At 44.6% G+C, this 25,161-nt stretch overlaps 2 protein-coding genes across 2 annotated transcripts; both read right to left on the bottom strand.

Moving 5' to 3' along the window:
• Positions 1-886: 886 nt before the first annotated feature.
• On the bottom strand, positions 887-2,892 carry LOC110943693. The gene is made up of 2 exons (XM_022185428.1): positions 1,446-2,892; positions 887-1,377 (listed from the first exon to the last, which is right to left on the bottom strand). Exons 1-2 carry the CDS (start codon positions 2,890-2,892, stop codon positions 887-889), a joined length of 1,938 nt encoding a protein of 645 aa, XP_022041120.1.
• Positions 2,893-2,987: 95 nt separating this feature from the next.
• LOC110943694 (putative uncharacterized protein DDB_G0279653) lies at positions 2,988-4,166 on the bottom strand. Its single transcript, XM_022185429.1, has one exon. The coding sequence runs from the start codon at positions 4,164-4,166 to the stop codon at positions 2,988-2,990; it is 1,179 nt and encodes a 392-aa protein (XP_022041121.1).
• Positions 4,167-25,161: the final 20,995 nt, after the last annotated feature.

Genomic DNA, 25,161 nt, shown 5'->3' with positions numbered 1-25,161 from the left:
CAAATAACCACCCGCTAAATACCCGTCATGCTATTAATTTGAGCTTGACCATGACAAAAGACCAAATGGGTTGTGCCATCTCCTGTTAACTTAGTTACTTGTGCTTTTAAGATTGCTTTTGAAACAAGAAATTTTTGAAAATTTTTTGAAATTTTCTTCCATCCCCACACTTGAGGTAAACATTTTCCTCAATGTGTAGTGTTTAAATGAACGGGTCAAAATCGAAAACTTTTACTACTCCCCCATCCCCACACTTGAGGTAAACATTGTCCTCAATGTGTAAGAACTAGAGTTTTAAAAACGCATAAGGGATGTGACACGGCTAACCTTCCCAAAATTTCACCCCGGAAAAATAAAATACAAAATACAATCCACTTTTTACTACTCTAAGAATCAAGGTAAAAGGAAACGCATGCACCTGATTTTTGTTGCTAGATGCTCATATCTTCTTCTTCTCGTCATAAAAACGGTTGTCTCGCGAACATGTTGTACCTACAAATCTTAACCCTTGTGTAGAAGCATGCTTCTCACAACCATTGAAATTTGTTAGGTAGTTAGTTCTACCATTTTTATGAAAGTGTTACCAAATCATGCGTTAAATTACCTTGATTTTTGTGGAAAAATAATTTACAACAATAACAATCCTAACTCACTTTCGTAGGAATCACGGCGGCATTTAGCATATGCACGCAAGCCCTTTGAACCACCCGATAGCTCGGGAGGAGGAGAAGGTCTCGTGAGGGTTATATAGGGAACACACCCACAATGTTCATTTAACTACTAAAACGAAATAACAAAATTATACAACAACAATACTAACTAAACTACGGATAACAACTAAAACGAAATGCGAAATAAAATATACAACAACAATTGACTTACCACCTCATGGTGGTCGAATGTCATGCTTTCCGCCTACAAACTCCTCGAAATCACCCACCGGTGATTCATACCATTTGTTGCCAAACGGTCTAAACTTCCTCACCTCCTCTTCCTTCTTCTTTTCTAGAGGTGACTTTTTCGCCTTCTTTTTCTTGACCATTTTCTTCCTTATTTCTCCAAACCTACCAACCATAGCACACACCTTTTTGTTTGGATTCATGTCCTTTTTAGGAAACTTATCCTCACCGAGCGGGTTAGTGAAATTTGGAAAAAAATTTAAATTTAATTCCCGGACCCCAAACTTCATGCTTACCGTTCCCGTTGCACAATTTATTATGGCATTAGCAGTTGCCAAGAACGGTCTACCCAAGATAACTACCAGTTGGGTGTCCTCAACACACCCAACATAGTCTACTACCAAAAAGTCAACTGGGTAGTAGCAATCATCCACCTTAACAGTCACATCCTCCACCACCCCCTTGGATGCGTGGGAGTCTGATCGGCCAATACCACGGGAGTATCAAATTTTTTTAATGGACCAAAATCGTATTGGTCATACAAACTCCCGGGTAAAATGCTCACACAAGCTCCAAGATCGAGGAGCACCCTCTCAATTTTGAAGGTTCCAATTTGAATTGTAATAAGAGAGTCTCCCGAATCTTGAGCTTTTTGAGGAAGGGCACTCGATAGAACGACACTAACATGAGATATCAAATCAACCGGTTCGGGTAATTTGTTGTGCCGTTTTTCGATGCTTAACTCCTTTAAGCATTCCACATGAGCCGGAACCTTTTTAATGTCATCGAGTAATGGTAAATTAATTTTTGCTTGTTTAAAATTTTCCCACCTCTCGTCCTTTGGTGGGCAACGTTCTTCAAATTTTGATACATTAATCGGGTTAAGTTGATTTAAACAATTTTCACAAAAAGATTTTTTAGTTACATTTTCAATTTTACTTTGTGAAGTCGTTTCTTGTTCCTTTTCAATTTCCAGCTCATCATTTATATTTTCCACTACACCATCAACTAATTGTGGTGGTGGAATGCTTTCAACACTACAAACTTCATCATTTAAAAGAATACTTACCGCGTTAACGCGAGCATTCCTCACGTTGCTTGTGTTTGAACCTTGATGCTTCGGGTTCACTGTAGTGTCACCTGGGAGCTTTCCCATGCTTCCCCTCATTTGAGCCATTTCCTCCGCAAGTTGGCCCACTTGTTTTGCTAATGCTTCATGCGATTTGTCCCGAATTTCATTCTCTTTCTTGGACTTTTGCATCATTGAAAGCATTACATCTATCTTTGCATTCAAATCACCACCACCTCCTTGATTATTCGTCGACCCGTGACCATCTTGGTTGTAACCTCTTTGGCGAGTTTGGTGCGAATACCCACCTTGATTTCCCGATTGGAAATTCGGGTTCATTTGGTTGGAGAAATTACCATACCTAAAGTTAGGATGGTTCCTCAACCCGAGGTGATAAGTGTTGGAGTTCATGTCATATTGCCTTCGGTCCCCATACACTTGATTCACCTCCACGGTGGCTTGACAATTCTCGGTCCGGTGACCGATGTCTCCGCATTCCTCACATACGGCGTATTGCACCGCATTCACTTCTCTTTTCTTCATGCAAGCCAACTCCCGCTCTAACGTTTCAATTCGATCCTTAGAATTCACATCACGATCGGGCCAAGACCTTGAGGTGGGGTGCTTTTTGGCTCGATCAGCTGACTCTTTCGCTTTTGACCTTTTACTCATTCTTTCTAGGAACTCCCAATCGTCATCCTCGTGATTGCTTAATAGAGTTCCATTACTGGCCGATTCAAGGCGGTTCCACGTCTCATCATCTAAACCCCCCACGAAGCATTTAACCAACTCCCACCTTTCGATTTGATGATGTAGGCACTTCCGGATCAATTCCTTGAATCGAGTGAATGCTTCATGTAACGGTTCCCTCGAAAGTTGGCGAAAAGACCGAATTTCATCTCTAGCATCGTCGGTCTTCGCCATTGAGTAGTATTCGTCAAGAAAAACTTGTTGCATTTCAGTCCATGTGCGAATACTATTCGCCGGAAGTGTAAGAAACCATTGCTTCGCTTTATCTTTTAGCGAAAACTGAAATAATCGAAGCTTGACCTCCTCCAATGCAAAATTATGCCCCCCCCGATAGTGCTACATATAGACGAAAACTCCGCCAAATGAGTGTACGGTTCATCATTGGACCTCCCGTTGAAGTGGGGAAGTATGTTGATGTAGTGGGGCTTGCAATCGAACATCCTTCTTTCACAAACTATTGGAGAGTCATTGTCGGTGACCACAAGCCTAAAACGGTCATTTACTCCCTGTGGGGGTTGTTGATGACGACGCAGGCCGTTCACTTCTTGATCAACCGGCCTTTGATTATCCCTTTGGTCACCTCTTCTATCTCCACCTTTATTACCACCCCCCACGAATTGGGGAATCCGGTTACGGTTAGCATTGTTGTTATTGTTGTAATAACCGTCATCCCGGTTCCTTGGATTATTGTTTCGTGGCTGGCGGTTATTTCCATAACCGTCATTTCTAACATTCCCATACCCGTAGTCATCATTCCCCACAAAGTTGGCGTTTTGGTAGCCAAACTCATCATCTTCAAAACCTCTAGCATTGTAGATGTTACCTCTGTTCACATACCCCCAATCTTCATCATCATTAGCTCGATCATCGTAATATCCCCCATCATCCGAATTTTCCGTGTGAACACTCACATGTTCCGGCGATTGATAACTGGGAACACTAAATGGTTCGTCATCGGGGATAGCGTCTCTCAAATCGTCGATATTGAAGAATGGGTCTTCATTCGCGGGATTGTCACGATCACGGTTACCTCTACGATCGGAGTTAACGTTTCGGTCGTCAAGGTTGGTGGGTAAAGGGTTTTGTCGGTTGAGGTTTTGATGTGGAGGTGTTCTTTGGTTGTTATTTGGGCCGCGGGTTTGGAAAGGCGGTGTGGGTGGTCTAGAGTTGTTGCCACCCGGTTGTTCTTGAGGTATAGGTTGAACGTTTGGGCTGGGATTGAAGGTTCCTCGGTATTGGAATTGGTGTGGATTTTGGTTTTGATTTTGGGTGGAATTTTGGTTTGCCATTGAATTGGTCTCAATAGATGATGTAAATTGTGGTGTTTCAATGGTTTGATTAGAAGCAAGAGTTGCTTCTAATCGGCTTGCTAAGTTTCTTCTTGCTACTCTTTTGATTTCCGGTTCGTAGACTAACGGTGAAGTCCTCCCCGAGTTTCGCGTATGCATGCACTACCTGTACCCTGCACAAGTAACACACCCCGCGTAACAAAGAAAAAGACAAGTACAAAAAGAAGCTATGTAATTTAAACAGTTAATCACGTAAATTCAAACAATATCCAAACACAAAAAGCACACACTCCCCGGCAGCGACGCCAAAATTTGATCGGAGTGTCGCGCTCCGGTCAAAGATAATATTTATAAGCCCAATTTACCCTTAACTATGTGTTAGTGGTAGCAAGGGGTCGAACCACGATGAGTATGTGGTTTGTGTGTGGATTTGATTGAATTAAAACAATTGTCACGTTTTATGAAGCTTGCTAGAATAATTTTTAGTTTTCGTTTAATTGAAAGAAGTGAGTTTAGACTAAACAAATTGATTAGATTGATTAATAACTAATAATTAACGATTAACGAAAAACTTGATTACTAGAACAATAATAAGAAAAAGGAATCACACCCGGTTTCGGTAATTGCTAACCTAGGATTTCTACAAGTTTTAGATTCAACTCAAATGCATTTGATTAACGGATTTAGTGTACCGTGACTTAGGTGCTAATAGCTATCAACATCCCGAAGAACGGACAAAAATACACTTTGTAATCAACACAAGTAAATCCTAACCACGACAATGCACAATTACATATCACCATTTCGCAAAGTCATAACTTTTAACATCGTTCGACAATTTACGAATTCGCAACAAATGTAACACTATTATCAAAAGTTTCAAAAACCAAATACAAATTGTCACTAAGTTGAAACAAGAACAATTCGAAACCCTAAAATTAACAACTAACTACACTGGGGTGAAACCGAGATGATTAGCCGCTCATGATTGAAGAAGCTTGATCACCTGATGATTGGGATGTGAATACAATCATCTTGAATCTTGTGGAATGGTAGAAGGATGAGGATTAGGGTGTTGGTGGATGATGATGGTGAAAGGAACGATGATTGGATGAACTAGGGTTTGGTGGATGATGATTGTGAAAGATGATGATGGTCACGATTCTTGATGAATTCCGGTTGTGATGATGAAGGTAGATGGAATAGCGAGGAATGGTTGGTGAATTTAGGCTCTAAAATTGAGATTCAAACTTCCAAGAACTTGTAACTTACGAATTGAATGCCCCAAGACCAATTAGAATCGTTCCTATATCAAAGATACCCAATTTTTCGCGTTTCAGGAAACCACAACCCGTCGGCGACGGCCTGGGACCCGTCGGCGACGGCCTCCCCATTTGCTGAAATCACCTGACGGCTTGTTTGGCTGTTTACGGGAATTTTTTAACGACGGGAATTTCTAGAGCCCGTCGGCGACGGCCTAGAGCCCATCCCCGACGGCCTCTAGTTTTTCCTATTTTGTCCGAAACTGTTTTCTTCATAACTTCTTCGTTATAGCTCCGTTTTACTCACCGTTGTCGCCCACGTACTCGTAATCCAGCCCTCTATCATGCCATCTTCCAATATATTCATTTTAAATCCATTAACATTCCCAAAACACATCCAATATTCATGATTAACCCGGTTTTGTTCATTTCACATCCCCGGTTGATCCGATTCACGTCCCAGTGCTCCGTTTAGCTCCCGATTAGCTCCTTAAACTCTTTTAGACCTGTAAAACACGAATCCCATTAAAAGTAGGCTATTCAAGATTAAAAGCTATGTAAAAACATCAACTTAAGCACAAACGATAACCAGTTTTCGACCACGTATCAGGTCTTACCAAGTGGAAAAGGAGGTTTTTCTACGTTAAAGGTTGTGCGGTGCATGCCAACATGACCTTTCGGAATGTGAATGTGGGCGTTACTGCGGAAGATATTGCTCTCCCCACCGCAAAGACTGTAGAATGGTTCTCTAGGTTGAGGCCTATTGAACTTAAGAAACTGGGCAACAATGAACTTTGGGTGTTGCGAATGATGCTAACTCGACCGGATAGGAGGGCAAGGCCTGTTGTGCGGGAAAAAAGTGGTGGTAAGCATTATCACCCTTGTGCGGTTTTCTTGATTTCTTTTCTTGTTTTACTATTTTTGCATGTGTTTTATCAGAGGACGCTCCTTTGTGGAGGATGTTTGAGTCAGATTTCAAGGGCAAGGTTGAGTTGCTTCCGTGTGGGGAATGGGAAGGTTTTAACTTGGAGATTGTTAGCAATTTCCGCGTTCCCCCGCGTAATGTGTTGAATGCGCCCATCCCAGAGGGCAAAGGTATCTTCTAAGATTTCCTTGTTTGTTTAAAGTTTACCCTTGCAATCTGCTTGCTTGATTGTGTCGAATGCAGGTAATCTTGGGGACCTGGGGATGTTTGAAGTGAAAACCGTCCCTAAGAAATATGTGGAGAGGAAGCAGGTGAAGAAACCCGCGCAGGGTCGCGGGAAGGGAAAACCTGAGGGTTCTGTTGCCCCTCCTTTGGTGTCACAGGCGGCAGGTATCTCTCGTTCTTGTTACCGCAGATATACCGATTACGGGGTAGTATCTGACACCTTTGAGGGTTTGGGTGTTCTAGGTAGTGGTGCGGCTGCAGGTGGGACCTCTGCGGGTTCGCAGCCTGCTGGTGAGAAGAGAAAGCGAGAGGAGAAAGCTGCTGGTGCTGGTGAAGTAAAGCGTCGGAAGATACAGACCAAAAGGTCAACTGGTGCGACGCAAAAGAAACCTGCGGTTACTTCTGGTAAGTGTTTTATAAATTTTGCAAGTGTTTTGTGTGCACAACTTGTTTTCTGATAGTTATTGCTTTCTTTTTTTGCAGAACCGCAGCGAAAGGACTTCTCCTCTTTGTTTGAGATGCCTTCGTCTCCCCCGCATGACACAGCTGCGGATGTGGGGGTGACTAAAGAATTCACCGATCCTTCTGCCAAGGTGGTGCCTGATCCTTCAGTGCAGGCAGAAGAGACTGTGGGGAAAGCTACGTCCCAGATTTTTGATACTGTTGATTCCTCCAACAACTTGATCTCTCCAAATGATGCTGATGATTTGGACTTGAGGTTTTCTGATGCTGGAAAACAAAAATCTGGTGCTGAACCGCAGAAGTCTCCTACTGCTGAGAAGGTTTCTGGTTCCGCTTCCGGTAGTGCGGGTTACGAAGAGCCTCCGATTCAGCCTGGAGAGTCTGAACTGGAGTATTTCTACCGCACTTATACGCCGGATCGGAGTATGAGCTATCACCGACCCCCTTGGACTGTTATGCAGGGGGATGATATCTCAAATAATGCTTCCTTTTGCAAGGAGATATTGGGTGGCGTGGGCACCCCGTTCGAGGTTAACCGAGCTCGCGCTTTGCCGCGTGAGCTCCGAATCAACCAACTCTCTTCCTTGTTTGTGGGGAGTTCCATTATGGTGAATGCCATTATGGAGAACTACCAAGCGTTGGGTCGCAGGGAGGAGGAGTCTGTCCGCCTGCGTGCTGAGGCGGAAAAGTTAGTGAGGGTTGCTCGCGAGGGTGCGGAGCAGCTTGAAAAGGATAGGGCTGCTTTTCAGAAGCATAAGAAAACCGAGGAGTGGGCTGCAACTGCTGAGCTTAAACAGGTTCGTACTCCTGCCAAGTTACTTTCTGATGAACGCAAGAGTTGGAACGAAAAACTTTCTGATGAGCGCAAGAGCTGGAAAGTATCTTGGGCCAAACAGAATGAAACATTGTTTCGTGTTCGTCAGGAGTTGACGAATGCCAAGGCAGCGAATGCTGCGTTGGGCAAGGAGAAAGCTGCGGCCGAAGCGGTTGCTGTTAAGGCCCGGGAGGCAGAGGCTCGGGTTGCAAAGGCGCTTGAAGAGGCCAAAGAGGCGGGGGCCCGTGCTGCAAAGGCTCTTGAAGAGGCCAAGGAGAGGGAGGGCCGCGCTTCTAAGGCTCTTGAAGAAGCGAATGCTGATCGCGACCACTTGAACTAGATTGTTGGGAGCCTTCAGGTATGAGTTGCCTTTTCAGTTGATCTTTCCTTTTACCTTCTGAGTATGTTTAATGATTTTGTACATACTGTGTTTCTTGTTTTCGAAAGGCTGAGATGCAGACTCGAGAGGCCAAGCTTGCGGAGGTTAATGCCCGTGTGACTGAAGCTGAAAAGCGAGCTAGTGAGGCTGCTGAGGCCAGAGATAGCCTTACGTCTTCATTCAATCAGCTTGAGGCTGACCGTGAGTGGATGCGGTATCACGGTATTGCACATGTAAGTATCTGGTATCTTTGCTTTTGTTTGGATTTGCACGTGATAATCTTATTGCTTGCGTTGCAGATTGTTAAGGCTATCCTGGATGCGCCTGAGACTGCAACGGGTATAGACTTGATTACGCAACGTGCCCGGGATGCTGGCTTTAAAGCTGGTTACAACCGATGCATCAGCCATATGAACATCTTGTCTAAAGGCGGGTACACTGATGAACGGTCAGGGTTTCATGGTGTGAATACTGAAGCACTTCTTGAGGCGGCTACTGCATCATTCTATTATATGTCTTTTTCCGCTCTTGAGAAGCTTGATGAATGTTTGGATGCGCCTGACTATGTAGACCGTTTACGGATGTTGTATGCTGATGCCGATGAATCGGAAGAGGGAAAGGCTGCTGGTGTCGGCAAAGATGGCGCGGGTACCAGCGGTACAAAATAGGGTTAGGTTGGCCTGCGTGCCCTTTTTTGTTTTCCTCTTATGTAAATGTCAGAACTTTACGTAAATCCTTTGTACACCGCATGGGTGTAAGAATTTTTTGAATATAAAGTTTAACTGTTGTTGCTCAATTTGTACAAGTGTTTTTACTTCTTGCATGTTTGAACGTGTCTGTGCAGAACTCTACCCGTTGTAAACGCGGTTGAGTATACTCTATACCTTCGTTGTATGAGTATTAGTCAATTCCAGTGTTTGTCCCGTTAGGGCTTAGGAATTGTGTAGGTTTTGTAAAAACCGTGTGTGTATCCGGCCGGATAGACACTTAATGTTTTGCCTTTGCTGGCCTATTACAATATTTGTGTGTGGTCACCGCTTTGTGTGGGTATCGCGAATGAAGATTTTGCCAATCTGTTTTTGCAGATACCGCAAAGTGGAACACTCATTTGTAATAGTAGTAATAAACAATATTGAATTGAATTGCTCATTTATTTATTTGCTAATGGCCTGCAGCCTGGTAGGTTACATGGAAAATGTAAAAACATGGCTTACATGTAACAGCGTCGAAGCTGTTGTGCATTCCATGTGCGTGCGATAGGTTCGCCTTCTAACGTTTGTAATTTATACGCGCCCTTACCCAGGACCTCTTTGATGAGGTAGGGTCCTTCCCACTTAGGGGCAAGTTTTCCCGGGCGTTCTGCGTTAGATGCTTCGCTATCGCGAAGGACGTAGTCTCCTGGGTTAAAGGTACAAACCCGCACGCGTGAATTGTAGTATTTTTCAAGCTTGGTTTTGCACTTGGCCTCGTTGATGGCAGCGTTTTCGCGCCTTTCTTCTAAGAGGTCCAAGTCAAGCCTGCATGCTTCATTGTTGGCTATTTTGTTGATAGCCAACATTCGAGGTGAAGGAAGACATACTTCGGCGGGGATTACCGCTTCTGAGCCATAGACCAGGCTGAAGGGTGTCTCCCCGTTGCTCGTTTTTGGGCTTGTTCGGTGAGCCCATAAGATGCTTGGGAGTTCATCGACCCAGTCACGTCTGGCTGTTCCCAACCTTGCTTTGATGCCTTCGACTAGACTTTTATTGATACTCTCAACTTGGCCATTTCCTTGCGGGTGTGCCATGGAGGAGAATATATGTTCAATATGTAGTTCTTCTAGCCATTTTTGAAATTCGTCAGCAGCAAAGTTGGTGCCGTTATCGGTAACGATGCACATTGGTAGACCGAAACGGCAGATGATGTGTTCCCAAATGAACTTCCTCGTTATCATAGCAGTGGTTGAGGCGAGTGGTTTTGCCTCTACCCATTTTGTGAAGTAATCGATAGCTACTATGATAAATTTGACCGCACCTGGTGTGTCCGGGAAAGGTCCGACCACGTCAATTGCCCATTTCTGAAAAGGCCATGTGGTGGGGACCGGGATCAAGTTGTTCTTGTGGCGCAAAGTCTTGGGAGCATGTCGCTGACAATTAATACACTTGCGCAATTCTTTGACGGCATCCAGGTGCATGCCGGGCCAGTAATACCCAGCATTCATAATTTTAGCCACTATCATGCGTGGTCCTGCGTGTATGCCACACATTCCCTCGTGTATCTCTCTGATGAGGTATGTTGCATCTTGAGGGTCGACGCAACGTAGGAGTGGGCCTAGGTATGATTTACGGTATAAGATACCGTCTCCCATTTGATAATGGCATGCTTTGTATTGTAATTTGCGTGCCTCTGACTTGCTTTCGGGAGTCACACCTGATTGCAAGTATGCAATGATTGGTGTCATCCAGGATGTTGTACCGTACTGGATGACATTGACTTGGCGCAGGGGTACTGAGGGATTCTGCAGAATTTCAATGCGTATCCCCTTTGCCAGGTGCTGGAAGCTGGTGGATGCAAGTTTTGACAGTGCATCCGCGGATTTGTTTTCACTTCTATTGATATGTCGGATATTAAAGGAAGTGAATTTTGATTTTAGTTTCAAGGCTTGCTCGGGGTAGAGGATCATGATATCCCCTTTTGCGGCATAGCTGCGCACCTGCCCTGAGACTAACAAGGAGTCGACGTGTGCTTCCAGATGTTGTATGCCGAGCTTGACTGCCAGACGTAGCCCTGCCAATAAAGTCTCATACTCTGCCTCGTTATTTGTGCTTTTGAAATCAAGGCGGATTGCATAGGTAAGCTCTTGGCCATCGGAGCTGACGAGTCGCAGACCTACGCCTGCACCTTCTTTGTTGGACGCACCATCGGTAAAAAGTGCCCATGTTTCTGAAGAAGGTGGTGGTGATGCAGGGTTTTGTTCTTCCTCGCATTCTTGGATGCGATTTGCCGATACCTCGGCAACGAAATCTGCCAGGACCTGGCCCTTGATTGCGGGGCGCGGCTTGTAGTTTAGCGTGAGTGCACCCAGCTCGATTGCCCATTTTGCTAACCTCCCGGAGATGTCAGGTTTGGACAGGATCGGGCCGATCCTGTAGTTGGTTAACACCGTGATGACGTGGTTTGCGAAGTAGCATCGCAAACGTCTTGACGTGTGTACTAGTGCTAGTACCAACTTTTCCATTATTGAATATCTTGTCTCTGGGTCGTTGAGCATCTTGCTGATGTAGTAGATGGGTGTTTAAACTCCTTCTCGCTCCACTATTAGTACCGCACCTACCGCATCGTCCGCGGCGGATAGGTATAATATAAGTGGTTCATCTTTGCGTGGTGCGGTTAGAGTTGGGAGTTGTATCAAACACTCTTTCATTTCCCGGAAAGCGTTTTCAGCCTCTGCGGTCCATTGGAATTGTTCTTTCTTTAAATAGTTCCGCAGGGTCATGATGAAAGGGTAAGACTTAGCTGCATGGTTGGCTAAGAATCTGTTTAGTGCAGCTAGCCTACCGGCTAGTTGTTGCATCTCTTTCATCGTTGAAGGCGATGGCATAGTCTCGATCGCCTGAACTTTTTCCGGGTTTACCTTGAATCCATCTTTGGTTACGATGAATCCAAGGAATTTGCCTTCTTCCATTCCAAACAAGCATTTCCCTGGATTGAGCTTCATATTGACGCTTCGCAGAGTTTGGAATGTTCTTTTGATATCGATGAGCATGGTATCCTCTTCCATGCTCATGACGACTAGGTTGTCCATGTAGATTTCGACACTTTTGCTGATTTGCCCGCGGAAAGTGTCGTTCATAAGTTTTTGATAGGTTGCGCCCGCGTTGCGCAACTCAAACGACATTTTTGTATAGCAGTAATTTCCATTAGGGGTGCGGAATGCCGTTTTCTCTTCATCCTCGATTGCCATATGTACCTGATGGTAGCCTTTGTAACAATCGAGGAAGCACTTCCATCGAAATGGTGCGAGGTTATCGACCTTTTCATCGATTTCTGGAAGTACGTAACAATCCTTAGGACAGGCTTTGTTGAGGTCTTTATAATCGACGCACATGCGCCAGCCCTCGGATGGTTTCTCTACCATGACTGGGTTGGACAACCAAGTCTGGTATTGACTTCCCGCAGGATGCCTGTGGAGAGCAGCTCTTCCAGCTGCTCATGCATCGCCTGTTTTTTTGCGGATACAAGGTGGCGTTGGCCTTGGATCACTGGCTTAATACCTGGCAAGGTATTCAAGAAATGTTGCGCAATTTCGTGTGGGACCCCAGTCATGTCTGCGGGTGCCCACGCAAAAATATCTTGGTTCCTGAAGAGAAGCTGCTTCAGGTGCGCTCTGGTGTTGGGGGATAAGGCGTGGCCCAACGTGACCTTTTGTTCCGGGTATCTTGCATTGAGAACCCATTTTTCTGGTTGATTGTTGGGGGTAGGCCTTGCTATCTTGGTCGGACGCACTTCGTCCGACAACATGACGTCTCTGCGTGCGTAGATTAACGCGACCCCTGTTTCGGTTGGGAAACCGACAGCAGAGTGGGGTACGGACGTAATCATGTTGAAATCACCTTGGGATTCTCTCCCGAGGAGCACGTCATATTTGGAGGTATGAGGTAAAACCATGAAGTTCACCTCTTCTGTTCGTGTGTGCCTCCCGCTGGTGAGGCGCACAGGAAAAGTAATTTGGCCCAGGGGAAAGACAGTTTCCCCTGCGAACCCGGCCAACAGATAATCCACTGCTTGCAACCGATCCTTGTCCTCCTGATCAAACTGGTTGAAGCACTGCTCGTAGATGATATCAGAAGTACTGCCTGGGTCGATAAATAATCGCTCGGTGCAGTAATGAGCTAGTTGGCCTGTAATAACGACGGCGCGCCTGTCGCGCGGACCGCCTCGGACTTTTGGGAAAACGACTTGCTCGTCTTTCTAGTCATTGTCCGGTCTTCTCGCCGCCTTCCGCGGCCTTCCTTTGCCTCCGTTGATCATATGGGTTGAGGCCACATACATGGTCCTCTTCCCTGAGGAGGTGCCTTCGCCGTGGGGGGTAATACGCTTGGTGGGTTTTTGCCCACCGGGAAACAGATGTTGCAGTTTCCCCTCCTTTAAGGCTCACTCAATCTCCAGCCAGAAACTGATGCAGTTATTTGTTGCGTGGCCCGAGTCTTTGTGATAGTCACAATAGAGAGTGAGGTCCTGGTTTTTCTTGGACTTCATCGGCTGGGCCGGTCGCAGAAAATGCGCGTCCGCAAGCAGGACGTCGCTTGGTGACTGGGTAATCTCGGTCCAGTTACAGTCCCGAGATTGTTTTTTCATCGCCCGGTTTTCACGCTGGGCGTTGATGGTTGCCCTTGCGTCGGGATGGCTGTTGTGCGGGACGTATGGTTTGGAATCACTGCCACGATTCCAAGTGTCCCGGTTGCGCTTATTATTGCGCTTAGTCTCTTAGCGGGAGGGTTGTCTTTCCACCTGGGGTGGTGCCTTACCAACATGCGGTTTGAGGGACCGCTGAATCTGGGCATATGTCTTGACTGCAGTCATGACATCTTCCCATTTCTTTGGCAATCCGTCCTTGCCAGAGAGAGTCATAACCATCTAATCATCTCTAACCGCAACGATGAAGTGGTTACGTGCCATTTGGTCGGCAACGTCGCCTATCTCTAACCGCAACGATGAAGTGGTTACGTGCCATTTGAATCGGACGATGAACGCTTCTATTGATTCGTCGTCCCTGCTCTAGATGTTCATGACGTCCATGGAATCACGTTCATGGCGTTGTTGCTGGCTAAAATGCGCGAGGAACTTAGCTTCTAAGTCCTTGAATGAGGCCAGTGACGCGACTGGCAAAGAATCGAACCAGGCCCTCGCCAGGCCCGTGAGGGTCTGGGGAAAAATTGACACCAGGTGGGTTCGTCCCACTTGCCGTTATATCCCGCGCTGGTAAAGATGTTTCTGTGGTCGTCCGGATCGGACGAACCATTGTATTTCCCAATGTTTAATGGGAATTTCATGGTGCTGAAATCGTCGTTGGCGATTCTTGGGACGAACTTGGAGTTTTCGACCGCAGATTTCGGCCTATAGGGCTTGCTCTCGGGGCGCTTCGCAGCCCTGAGGTATGTGCTGCGGGGGTGACTGGGAGGAACATAGTGCCGTCCTCCCAGTCTGCTGCTGGTAGCATGAGATTCCCCGCAATATGTATGGTCGTCCGGGTCGGTACGACAATGTCCTTCGTGTTGGGACTGCGGTCCCAGCCGGCTTTGAATGCCGGAGCCGTGGTGGGCTGTGGATTGCCGCCTGTTATCGCCTTGAGGGCCTAGGCGGCTTTGTATTGGGCCTCTGGCACGAGACCCATATGAGGAATCGTCCTCATCGATTGTGCGAACCTCACAGTAAGAGGATCCGCGGTCCTCCCGCCTGCTTCGGGAGGCTGGGCGTGAAGGAACCCTGCCGTCGTATTGTAAAATACGACCCGCAGGGGTATGTGGTGCCGGGGTAGGCCCGGCTTGTACTTGCGCTTCCGCGCAAGCTCGATTGTATGTTGGGGCCAGCAGGGCTGCCTGCTGGTTATACCAGGCATGAGGATTCATGTCTGGAGGGATCACAGATGCGTACGATGAGAGATCGTGTCCAAACGTAAGGGATGCGCCCCCTTGCGTTGATGTGCCAACGTGGCCAGGATTTTGGGTTGGAGGAGCAGTCCCCAAAGGCCCTGGGTTGGTGGGGTTTAGGTTATCCCCTGTATTGTTGTTTAGACGATCTGACATGATCTTTTGAGAGGGATGGGGATGCTTAAAAAAAGTGCTAAGAGTAGCGGTGGGCGCCAATGATGAAACAATGGTTAACCGGGCAGGGTTAACACACTGGTCTCGTCAAGAAGGGTTAATCCCTTCCTCTCGAGGATCGCTGGCTAGATCGTCCGCCGGTTGATCACCTGCACAAGGAAACAAACCGTGACTCGTAACAAGGAGGATGGGGTGGGGGGTGCTCCTTGTTACCACTCTCCGGCGTGAGAATCAGTAGTCTGCTTGGGAAGCAAGGTATGATAGTAGTAGTAGTGAGGGAGTTGTGAAGAGATACCTCAAACCTGGTTTGTGGTTGGTATTTATAGCCGAGGAGTGAAGGAGGATGTGGACGGATAGACTGACGACATGCTGCACCTTTGCAGGTGTGTCAGGCCTGTCGGTTGTGGAGGTGAAGCCACGTCAGCCTGTCGCTTACGTAGACCTGACAGGCGGCTGTCATTGGTGCTACTTGCTCTGTGGTGTCAGTCCCACTTGCTGAGTGCACAGGATGCGGTGCGGGCCGCATCGCTGCTTGCGGTAACTCTAGATGTTCCCGCGTCTCATTCTTTGATCAAGAAATACACGAGATGCGGTGCCAAGCCGCATCGTCGTCTGTGGTGACTGTTGCTGTTATCCAGCTCCCTTGTATTGATAGAAGTGTTCACTGGATGCGGTGCTAGGCCGCATCGCTGTGAGTACTTCCGTTTTCATACACCAGATGCGGTGCCATGCCGCATTACTATACCGTTCTCATATTCCAGGTAAGTCCTCCTCCATCATTGGGCAGATTGGATTCGACCACTGTGTTCGCGCGTTCCCGCACGGACACAGGTAAGTTGTTAGCTAGTGGGGGTTTTGATAAGGGTAATGGTCACTCGCGGTCATGCTGACGCGAGATCTGGGACCATACCCCTTCAACTAACTTTGTTACTTTTTTGCAGTTAAGTGTAAAAGTAATTTGGTTATTATATAGCTTAGGGCTGTTCTTGATAATTACAAAGTTCTTTTAATATTTAAGAGATTACTAATGCAATCACTTAAGTTTTTTTTTTATTATTTCGTTATTTTCACGGATATTATTTAACAAATTATGTTTAATATATAAATAAATATGTATTTTCATTAACCATTTGTTTTTATAAAAGTCGTTTTAAAAAATAATTTGTTTTTTTACATTTTGTTTAAAACCATCTAAAACATTTGTTTTTTAAAATCGTTATTTTCAAAAGTCGTTTGTCTTTTAAAGTTTTTTTTAAACACTTCGTTTTATATCATTCTTTTTTAAATCATTTATTTTTTAAACAACTCATTTTTGTAAGTCGTTCAATTTTTAAATTTTACAAAACGACGTGTATAAAAAACAAAAGAAATGTAAGATTTGAAAAAAAAAATTCTAATAAAATTTTTGCAACAGATCGTTCATTTTTCAAACTTTTTTTTTTAAAATGGTTTATTTATTTTTCAAATCTTCCATTTCTTTGGGCCGTCTATTTATTCAAAATTTGTTATTTTTTTAACATTTCGTTTATTAAATTCGTGTGTTTTTAGTACCTTACACTTATTAACTTATTTTTTTAAGGGTTTGTTTTTTATAAACGTCCTTTTTTATAATCTACGTTTAAAAAGTTTTAAAAAATTATTTAAAAAAAGGTATAAAATGAATCGTTTAAAAATCTTGAAAGACAAACAACCTTAAAAGAATGATTTTAATAAACAACCGGTTTAAAAATGAATAATTTTACAAAAACGATGGACGATTTAAAAAAAAGATTAAAAAACAAATGATTTTGAAAAACGACGTTTATAAAAAAACACTTAATGAAAATAGATATTTATTTGTATATATAAAAAATATTTTTAAATAATAATCGTGAAAATACCGAAATAATAAAAAAAAACTTGTGTAATTGCATTAATAATCTCTTAAATATTAACAAAACTTTGTAATTATCAAAAACAACCCCTAAGATATATAATTACCTAATTACCCTTACACTTAACTATAAAAAAAAGTAACAAAGTTAGCGTTAGAGACCAAAACCGTTATAAAATGCAACATCGAGATCTGATATGTTAAAAGATTACTTTTTAGGCTGAACGGGTTAAACTGGCTAAACCACAAGGACCAAAAAAGTAATTTACTCTTCATTATACCCAAACCTATCTATCTATGACTATTCGGTGCACCACTCACTCTATCACACGTGAGATGATATGGCCATTTTTCCACACATGATACACCACACCTCCATATTTTTCACACGTGAGATGATGAGGTGGATGACACGTGAGGCTGAGGCTGGAGAAACCTATGAAAACAACCAAAGTACCTAATTTTTAATCAACACTTAATAAAGCATCTCATTTGTTAATAACTTGTACTCATTAATTTTTAAAAAATTGTAAATTACACAATGTTGTCAAATATTAAATAAAAAACTATCATATAAAACTAATGATATTCAACCACATGTTGCGGCGGTTATCGGTTCGGTCCATTATGTTATCGGGCATTCGCTATGGCAACTAAAAGAGAAAAATCCAAAAATAAAATCGTGATATGCCTAAAAGGACATCAATACTTGTTTTACATCAATCGAAAATTATAGAAACGAATATCGGTACCAGTTCCAATACTACTGATATGGACACTGATGTTATTTGGTCGAAGCAAATGTTTTATACAAAAGAAAATTCAAAAAAGCTTTAATTTTCATTTTGTTTTAAGCAACATAGTTGTTTGAAACATGTTTAAAAACTCTGTTCAAGACTTCTAAATGTTATACATATATAAAGTAAAATAAATCAGATCATAATTTTGTTGACTGATTGGACAAATAGACAATGACCAACATGAAAAATAGTATGTATAATGTGTCCTTATTTTGACTTTTTAAAGTTAGTGATTGTATTGAGCTAGAGTCGAAAACAAAAAAGAAAAACTTACTGTAGGATGACATGAAAAGACACCAAAAGAATGTTTTAAAATGTGGCAACCCCAGTCCCCCTATTACAAATCTGAGAACAGGCGGTCGCGATCAGTTTCGGTGGTATCTTATTTTTGTCTATTTTGGCAGCGGAATTTACATTAGGACCGTAGTTAGGAAATATTTTATCAGAGTAAAATACCACACTTTCATAATATTAAACACATGGGATAAAACCCAAGTTTTCAGTACACATATTTTCATAAGAATAAATCCTATTTTTATTTAATAAAAACATCTATTTCTTTTAGGTAACTCTATTGCCACTTTTCCAAGCCTTCAGTGCTGTCCAGCTGGCTTTTAATTGGCTTTCACATTTTGTTACCTGAAACGCGTTTAAAAACATTTTGTCAATGGGAAATACTGGTGAGTGAATCCCATTTCAATCAAGTTTTAATAAAAACCATTGTACAGTATTGAGGGCGATCTCGCAATTACATTTGTTTCCAAGTCATATCAATTACCACCCACGATACTGTCGTTCCGACTTATGGTCATGTTACTCCTCGCAAGGCAGTAACAAATTTTGTATACAAAACCCCAAATTTACCGACTGTAATTGTATCCTTACAAATACTCAATAACTGTTTAATATATAATTAATTGTGTGAGGTTTTGTAAAAACAATTTACAAAAAGGAGATTACTCACATTGCTGTCTTAAATTATCCTTTAGGGTTTCCTGGTGACAATCTATAAATTACACAAATGCACGCGTGTTAGTATAATAACCCATTTTAACATTAGTAATACCCTCCCCGAGACGACATTCCAATGACTACGTCGGGCAGAACCACGACAGCCGTTACGGAACCCTAGATCAATCGGGCAGAGTATCTAATACGTATCCAGGGGTTATGATACTTACAACGGAGCAGAACTTCGCTATTTAGGGGGGTATTATACCCGAGTATAATGCCTACAATGTGAAATTTAAGAGAGAAAGAAAGATTTGGGACGAATTCGACTGAAGGCCCGATGCCTTCTTATATAGGGGCTGAGTTTGGGTTTCTCGCGGCCCGCGTAAAACGAGACCAAGGCCTACGCGGCCCGCGTAGTAGGTCGGGTAGGGTTTAGGTGATCCGGGTCATCGACTAGCTTCGCCGTGTGTTGGGCCACGTGGCGGCCCAGGGTTTCGCCAGCTTTCACCTTGTCGCGGCCCGCGTAAGGGTTGAGGGGTGGCTTACGCGGCCCGCCTCAAACCTAAAAATTTGATTTTTAAGGTATTCGGGGTCCGTTTTCACGTATGGGGTGTATTTTAGGACATATTGGGGTATTTTAAATATTTTTAGGGTGTCGAAAAATATTACGAGGGTGTCGGTTTAGGGTTGTTATATCCTCCCCACCTTATTTTAGAGCTCGTCCTCGAGATCTACTGGAATAGGTGTGGATATTTTCATTGCATTTCTGATTCAAGCTCTCATGTGTATTCTGGTCCTCTCTTGGAGTCCCACTTTACTTTGAACAGAACTAATCTCTTGTGCTTGAGGTTCTTGACTTTCCTGTCTTCAATCTGTAGAGGTCTTTATACAAATCTGAGTTGTTCATTTACCTCTATATCCTTTAGAGGTATTACAAGTGATTCATTGGCTAAGCATTTCTTGAGATTTGATACATGAATACATCATCTATTCCTGCCATTTTTTCTAGCAGTTGTAGCTGATAGGCTACATGTCGTATTCTTCTAATAATCTCAAAAGGTCCAACATACCTAGGACTTAGCTTCCCTCGTTTGATGAATCTTACCACTCCTTTCCAAGGAGAGACTTTTAATAATACTTTATCTCCTACTTGAAATTCCAACGGTTTGCGTCGGTTATCAGCATAGCTCTTTTGTCGATCACGTGCTGCTTTTAGTCGATCCTTGACTTGATTGATCTTGTCGGTTGTTTCTTGTACTATCCCAGGTCCAGATAGTTGCTTTTCCCCAATTTCTGTGTGACACCCCAGGAAAACCAGTGAACGTTATAACTTACCTAGCTCCCTCAGTGAGTGCATACCAAATTTCGGGACGAAATTTCCAATTAGTTGGGGATAATGTGACAACTCGAACCTCAGACTTGGTTTGATGTAACGTTACGTGCTTATGAGAACTGAATTATATGATTTTAAATGAATGTTTGTTTATGTGCATTATGTGTGTATGTATGTTATGTGTTGCACGAGCCCAAACTACACAAACCGGTCACACAAGCCCGTTTGGGCCACACTTTGAAATCGGATCCATTAGGCAACCGAGTGGGCTCGGCCCACTCCCCCACTCGCAAACACTAAACCCTTGGGTAAGGATTTGATCCTCATTGTTGTTACAAAACATAACACACACACAACCCTAGAAGCTCTTGCTCTCTCTCTCTCGTTTTACTTGGAACCCGACGGCACAAGATCCACACTACTCGGATCATCCTTACTACTCGTAATCCGGACCTTAGGTACATTATGGAGCTTGCACAGGGAGGAGCAGATTGTTGTGGGATCTGGATCATAAACGATATCTGAACTTATAACTATTTTGGGTTTACATTACTATGCTTCCGCTATTTAAACGATATTTGGTTTTGAAACATTAATCATGTCATGATGATTTACATTAATTACTTTTACTATTAAATGCTATGTTTGATATGATTGATGGCTTGATCCTGGTCAGTCACGCTCCCAAGCGGTGGTACTCCGCGGGTGGATTTTGGGGGTGTGACAGATTGGTATCAGAGCCATTGGTTATAGAGAACTTGGTTTTAATATGGGAAAGACGTTTTTATTAAAACCGGACTATAACCAGAACAGTGCTCTCAACGATCCACAACGACGCTTCGCTCCACGTGCAAGACTCGACATCCTAGGTAATAAGGTTTATGTTTATTGCCTGTTTGCTAGAACTGCTTAGAACATTGCTCGCATTACGCTTAGATACACATGATACTATAACATGAGAAACCCTACGTGCTTACACTTTTCTGTCATCGCCCTACTCGCGAACCATTCTTACCTATGCTACTTGTTACTATGAAGATCATGTCTGGACGAATCAACATGACACAAGCCCAGCTAGAGGCTCTCGTACAAGCACAAGTTGCTGCGGCAGTTGCAGCAGCTCAAGCAGGTAGTATATCCTGCAGAATATGCACACACTAGGATCTTTAGATCCTACATTAACTCTCGTATTTAACTTCGCCCTATTCGTACACAATAGGTCAACACGCGCAGCAGCCTGTCTGCACTTTCAAGAACTTCATGGACTGTCGTCCAAATTCTTTCAGCGGCACAGAGGGGGCAGTGGGACTCCTCCATTGGTTTGAAAAGCTAGAATCAGTATTCGAAATGTGCGAGTGCCCTGAGGCTCGCAAGGTCAAGTTTGCCACCGGCACTTTGGAAGGAATCGCGCTAACCTGGTGGAACGCGAAGGTGCAGATTCTTGGGTTGGCAGCTGCTAACGCCACCCCATGGAACGATTTCAAGGAACTCATCAAGCGTGAGTATTGTACACGTGAAGATATTCACAAGCTGGAAGACGAGCTGTATAACCTGAAAATGGTTGGATCAGAGATTGAAGCGTATACTAAACGGTCGAATGAGCTGGCCGTATTGTGCCCAACTATGGTGGACCCTCCATACAAGCGCATCGAGATGTATCTCAAGGGATTGGCGCCAGAGATCCAGAGCCATGTTACTTCGGCTAATCTCGACAACATCCAGGAAATCCAGCGTCTCGCTCATCGTATCACCGACCAGGCAGTGGATCAGAATAAACTGCCTAAGCGTGTTAACGCTACTACTACAGTCACTCCTTCAGCTACTCCTGCTACTACTAGCGACAGCAAAAGAAAGTGGGATGGAGATTCTAGTAAAGGTTCAGCATCCGTTCAGCCACAAGCTCAGCAGCAGAAGATTGACCACTATCAGAGTCCCAGTCAACAATCCTCTGGTGGCCACAGACAGAGGAGATATCAGGGAAGTCAACCTAAGTGTTACAATTGCCACAGACATCACAATGGCCCGTGTAACAAGGGTCGTTGTCAAAGGTGTCTTAAGATGGGTCACGAGGCCAAAGACTATAGGAGTCCACGGCCTGCGAATCAGAATCAGCAGCCTCAGCAACCCGCTCCACAGAACCAGCAGCAGCAGCAGCCACAGCGTGGAAACCGGGGATGTTTCCAGTGTGGGGCTGAAGGTCACTTCAAACGCGATTGCCCTCAATTGAACCAGAACCGCAACAACAACAACAACCAGGGCAATGGGCATAACAACGGCGGAAACAACAACAATAATGGCAACGAGGCTAGGGGACGCGCTTTTGTGCTAGGTCGAGGCGATGCAGTGAACGATCCCAATGTGGTTATGGGTAAGTTTCTCCTCGACCATATTTACGTTACTGTTTTGTTTGATTCGGGTGCGGATACAAGCTATATGTCTGTGAAAATGTGTCAACTGCTAAAACGTGCACCAACACTTTTACCCACCAAACATGTAGTAGAGTTAGCTAACGGTAAAAGTTTAGAAGCCACGCACGTAGTTCAGGGTTGTAATCTTATCCTAGCTGGTCAAGCCTTCTCTATTGATCTCATTCCCATAGTTTTGGGTAGTTTCGACGTCGTGATTGGGATGGATTGGTTGTCCCAACACCAGGCAGAAATCTTATGCAGCGAGAAGGTTATTCGCATTCCTCGTTCTGGTCAGGAACCTCTAGAAGTTCAAGGCGACAAGAGTGGTGCTGTGGTCGGCATCATCTCTTTCTTGAAGGCTCAGAAATGGTTACGAAAGGGTCACACAGCCATTCTGGCTCTCGTTACAGACGCATCAGCAAAGGAAAAGAAATTGGGGGATATTCCAATTGTACGTGATTACCCTCAGGTGTTTCCTGAAGACTTACATGGCTTACCGCCTCATCGTCAGGTCGAATTTCAAATCGAGCTCGCTCCGGGAGCAGCACCCATAGCTCGCGCACCATACCGTCTAGCTCCATCAGAATTGGAGGAACTGTCAAAGCAGCTGCAAGAGCTCTTGGAAAAGGGCTTTATCCGTCCAAGCTCTTCGCCTTGGGGAGCTCCAGTACTTTTCGTGAAAAAGAAAGACGGTACGTTCAGGATGTGCATCGACTACCGTGAACTCAACAAGGTGACGGTGAAGAACCGTTATCCTCTTCCACGCATAGACGACTTATTCGACCAGTTGCAAGGGTCGTGCTACTACTCGAAGATAGATTTGAGGTCAGGGTATCATCAGCTGAGAGTCCGGGATGAGGACGTCTCCAAGACTGCATTCAGAACTCGTTATGGCCACTACGAGTTTCTTGTCATGTCGTTCGGGTTAACGAACGCGCCTGCCGTATTTATGGACCTTATGAACAGGGTGTGCAAACCCTATCTTGACAAGTTTGTCATAGTATTCATCGACGACATTCTGATTTACTCCAAGAGTCAGGAGGAACACGAGCAACATCTTCGTCTGATATTGGAACTCCTTCGGAAGGAACAGTTGTACGCCAAGCTTTCTAAATGCGACTTCTGGCTACGTGAAGTCCACTTCTTAGGCCATGTGGTGAACAGGGATGGGATCCATGTCGATCCATCCAAGGTAGATTCGATCAGAAACTGGCCTGCACCGCGTACACCGACAGAAATACGCCAATTCTTGGGTTTGGCGGGTTACTACAGACGGTTTATCAAGGATTTCTCGAAGATTGCGCAGCCGCTTACGCTACTGACACAGAAGGGTGTTACCTATCGCTGGGGAGAACCCCAGGAGACTGCTTTTCAACACTTAAAGGATAGACTTTGCAGTGCACCTATCCTCTCATTGCCAGAGGGCACAGATGACTTCGTGGTATATTGTGATGCATCCATTCGGGGACTTGGATGTGTGTTAATGCAGCGCGACAAGGTTATTGCTTACGCCTCTCGTCAACTCAAGGTTCATGAACGCAACTACACGACGCACGATTTAGAGCTGGGAGCTGTTGTTTTCGCGCTTAAGATATGGCGACACTACCTGTACGGTACCAGGTGCACGATTTACACCGATCACAGGAGTCTCGAGCATATCCTCAAGCAGAAGGATTTGAACATGCGTCAACGAAGATGGGTTGAGTTACTGAATGACTATGAATGCGCCATCAAGTATCATCCAGGCAAAGCCAATGTTGTGGCTGACGCCCTTAGTCGGAAAGACACTTTACCTCGGCGCGTGCGAGCGCTATAGCTTACGATTCAGTCTAGCCTTCCAGCACAGATACGAGATGCTCAGACAGAAGCACTGAAGCCCGAAAACGTCAAGGCTGAAGCCTTACGCGACTCACGACAGCAAATGGAACAGAAGGCAGACGGCGCCTACTATGTAACGGGGCGTATTTGGGTCCCACTTTATGGCGGTCTACGCGAACTTGTAATGGATGAAGCTCACAAGTCTCGCTATTCGGTACATCCAGGGTTGGATAAAATGTACCACGACATCAGCACTACCTATTGGTGGCCTAGCATGAAGGCCCACATCGCTACGTACGTTGGAAAATGCTTGACCTGTGCGAGAGTCAAGGTTGAATATCAGAAACCAGCTGGCCTACTTCAGCAGCCTAAGATACCACAGTGGAAATGGGAAGAAATTTCCATGGATTTCGTTACAGGCTTACCTAGATCTCAGCGGGGAAACGACACTATATGGGTGATCGTGGATCGACTCACCAAGTCTGCACACTTCCTACCGATAAAGGAAACGGATAAGTTCTCCACTCTTGCAGACGTTTATCTAAAAGAAGTTGTTTCGAGGCACGGGGTGCCCACATCTATCATTTCGGATCGCGATGCACGATTCACGTCAGAGCTATGGCAAGCGATGCACAAATCTTTCGGCTCAAGGTTAGACATGAGCACAGCATATCACCCTCAGACGGATGGGCAGTCTGAGCGAACGATCCAAACTCTAGAAGACATGCTTAGGGCATGCGTTATCGATTTCGGCAATGGCTGGGAAAAGCACCTTCCTTTGGTGGAGTTTTCGTACAATAACAGTTATCACACCAGCATTCAAGCCGCTCCATTTGAGGCATTGTACGGGCGTAAATGCCGGTCACCTCTCTGTTGGGCAGAGGTGGGGGATAGTCAAATCACGGGTCCAGAGATTGTAGTGGACGCCACAGAAAAGATTGCACAGATACGACAACGCATGGCGGCAGCACGCGACCGTCAGAAAGCCTACGCGGACAAGCGTAGAAAGCCTTTGGAATTTCAGGTCGGGGACCGGGTTTTATTGAAAGTCTCACCCTGGAAGGGTGTGGTACGTTTTGGCAAACGGGGCAAACTAAA

This window comes from Helianthus annuus, chromosome 5 (assembly GCF_002127325.2).
Source record: "Helianthus annuus cultivar XRQ/B chromosome 5, HanXRQr2.0-SUNRISE, whole genome shotgun sequence".
NCBI lineage: Eukaryota > Viridiplantae > Streptophyta > Magnoliopsida > Asterales > Asteraceae > Helianthus > Helianthus annuus.
Note: the sequence above shows the minus strand (reverse complement) of the source record. Positions and strands in the feature narration are given on the sequence as shown.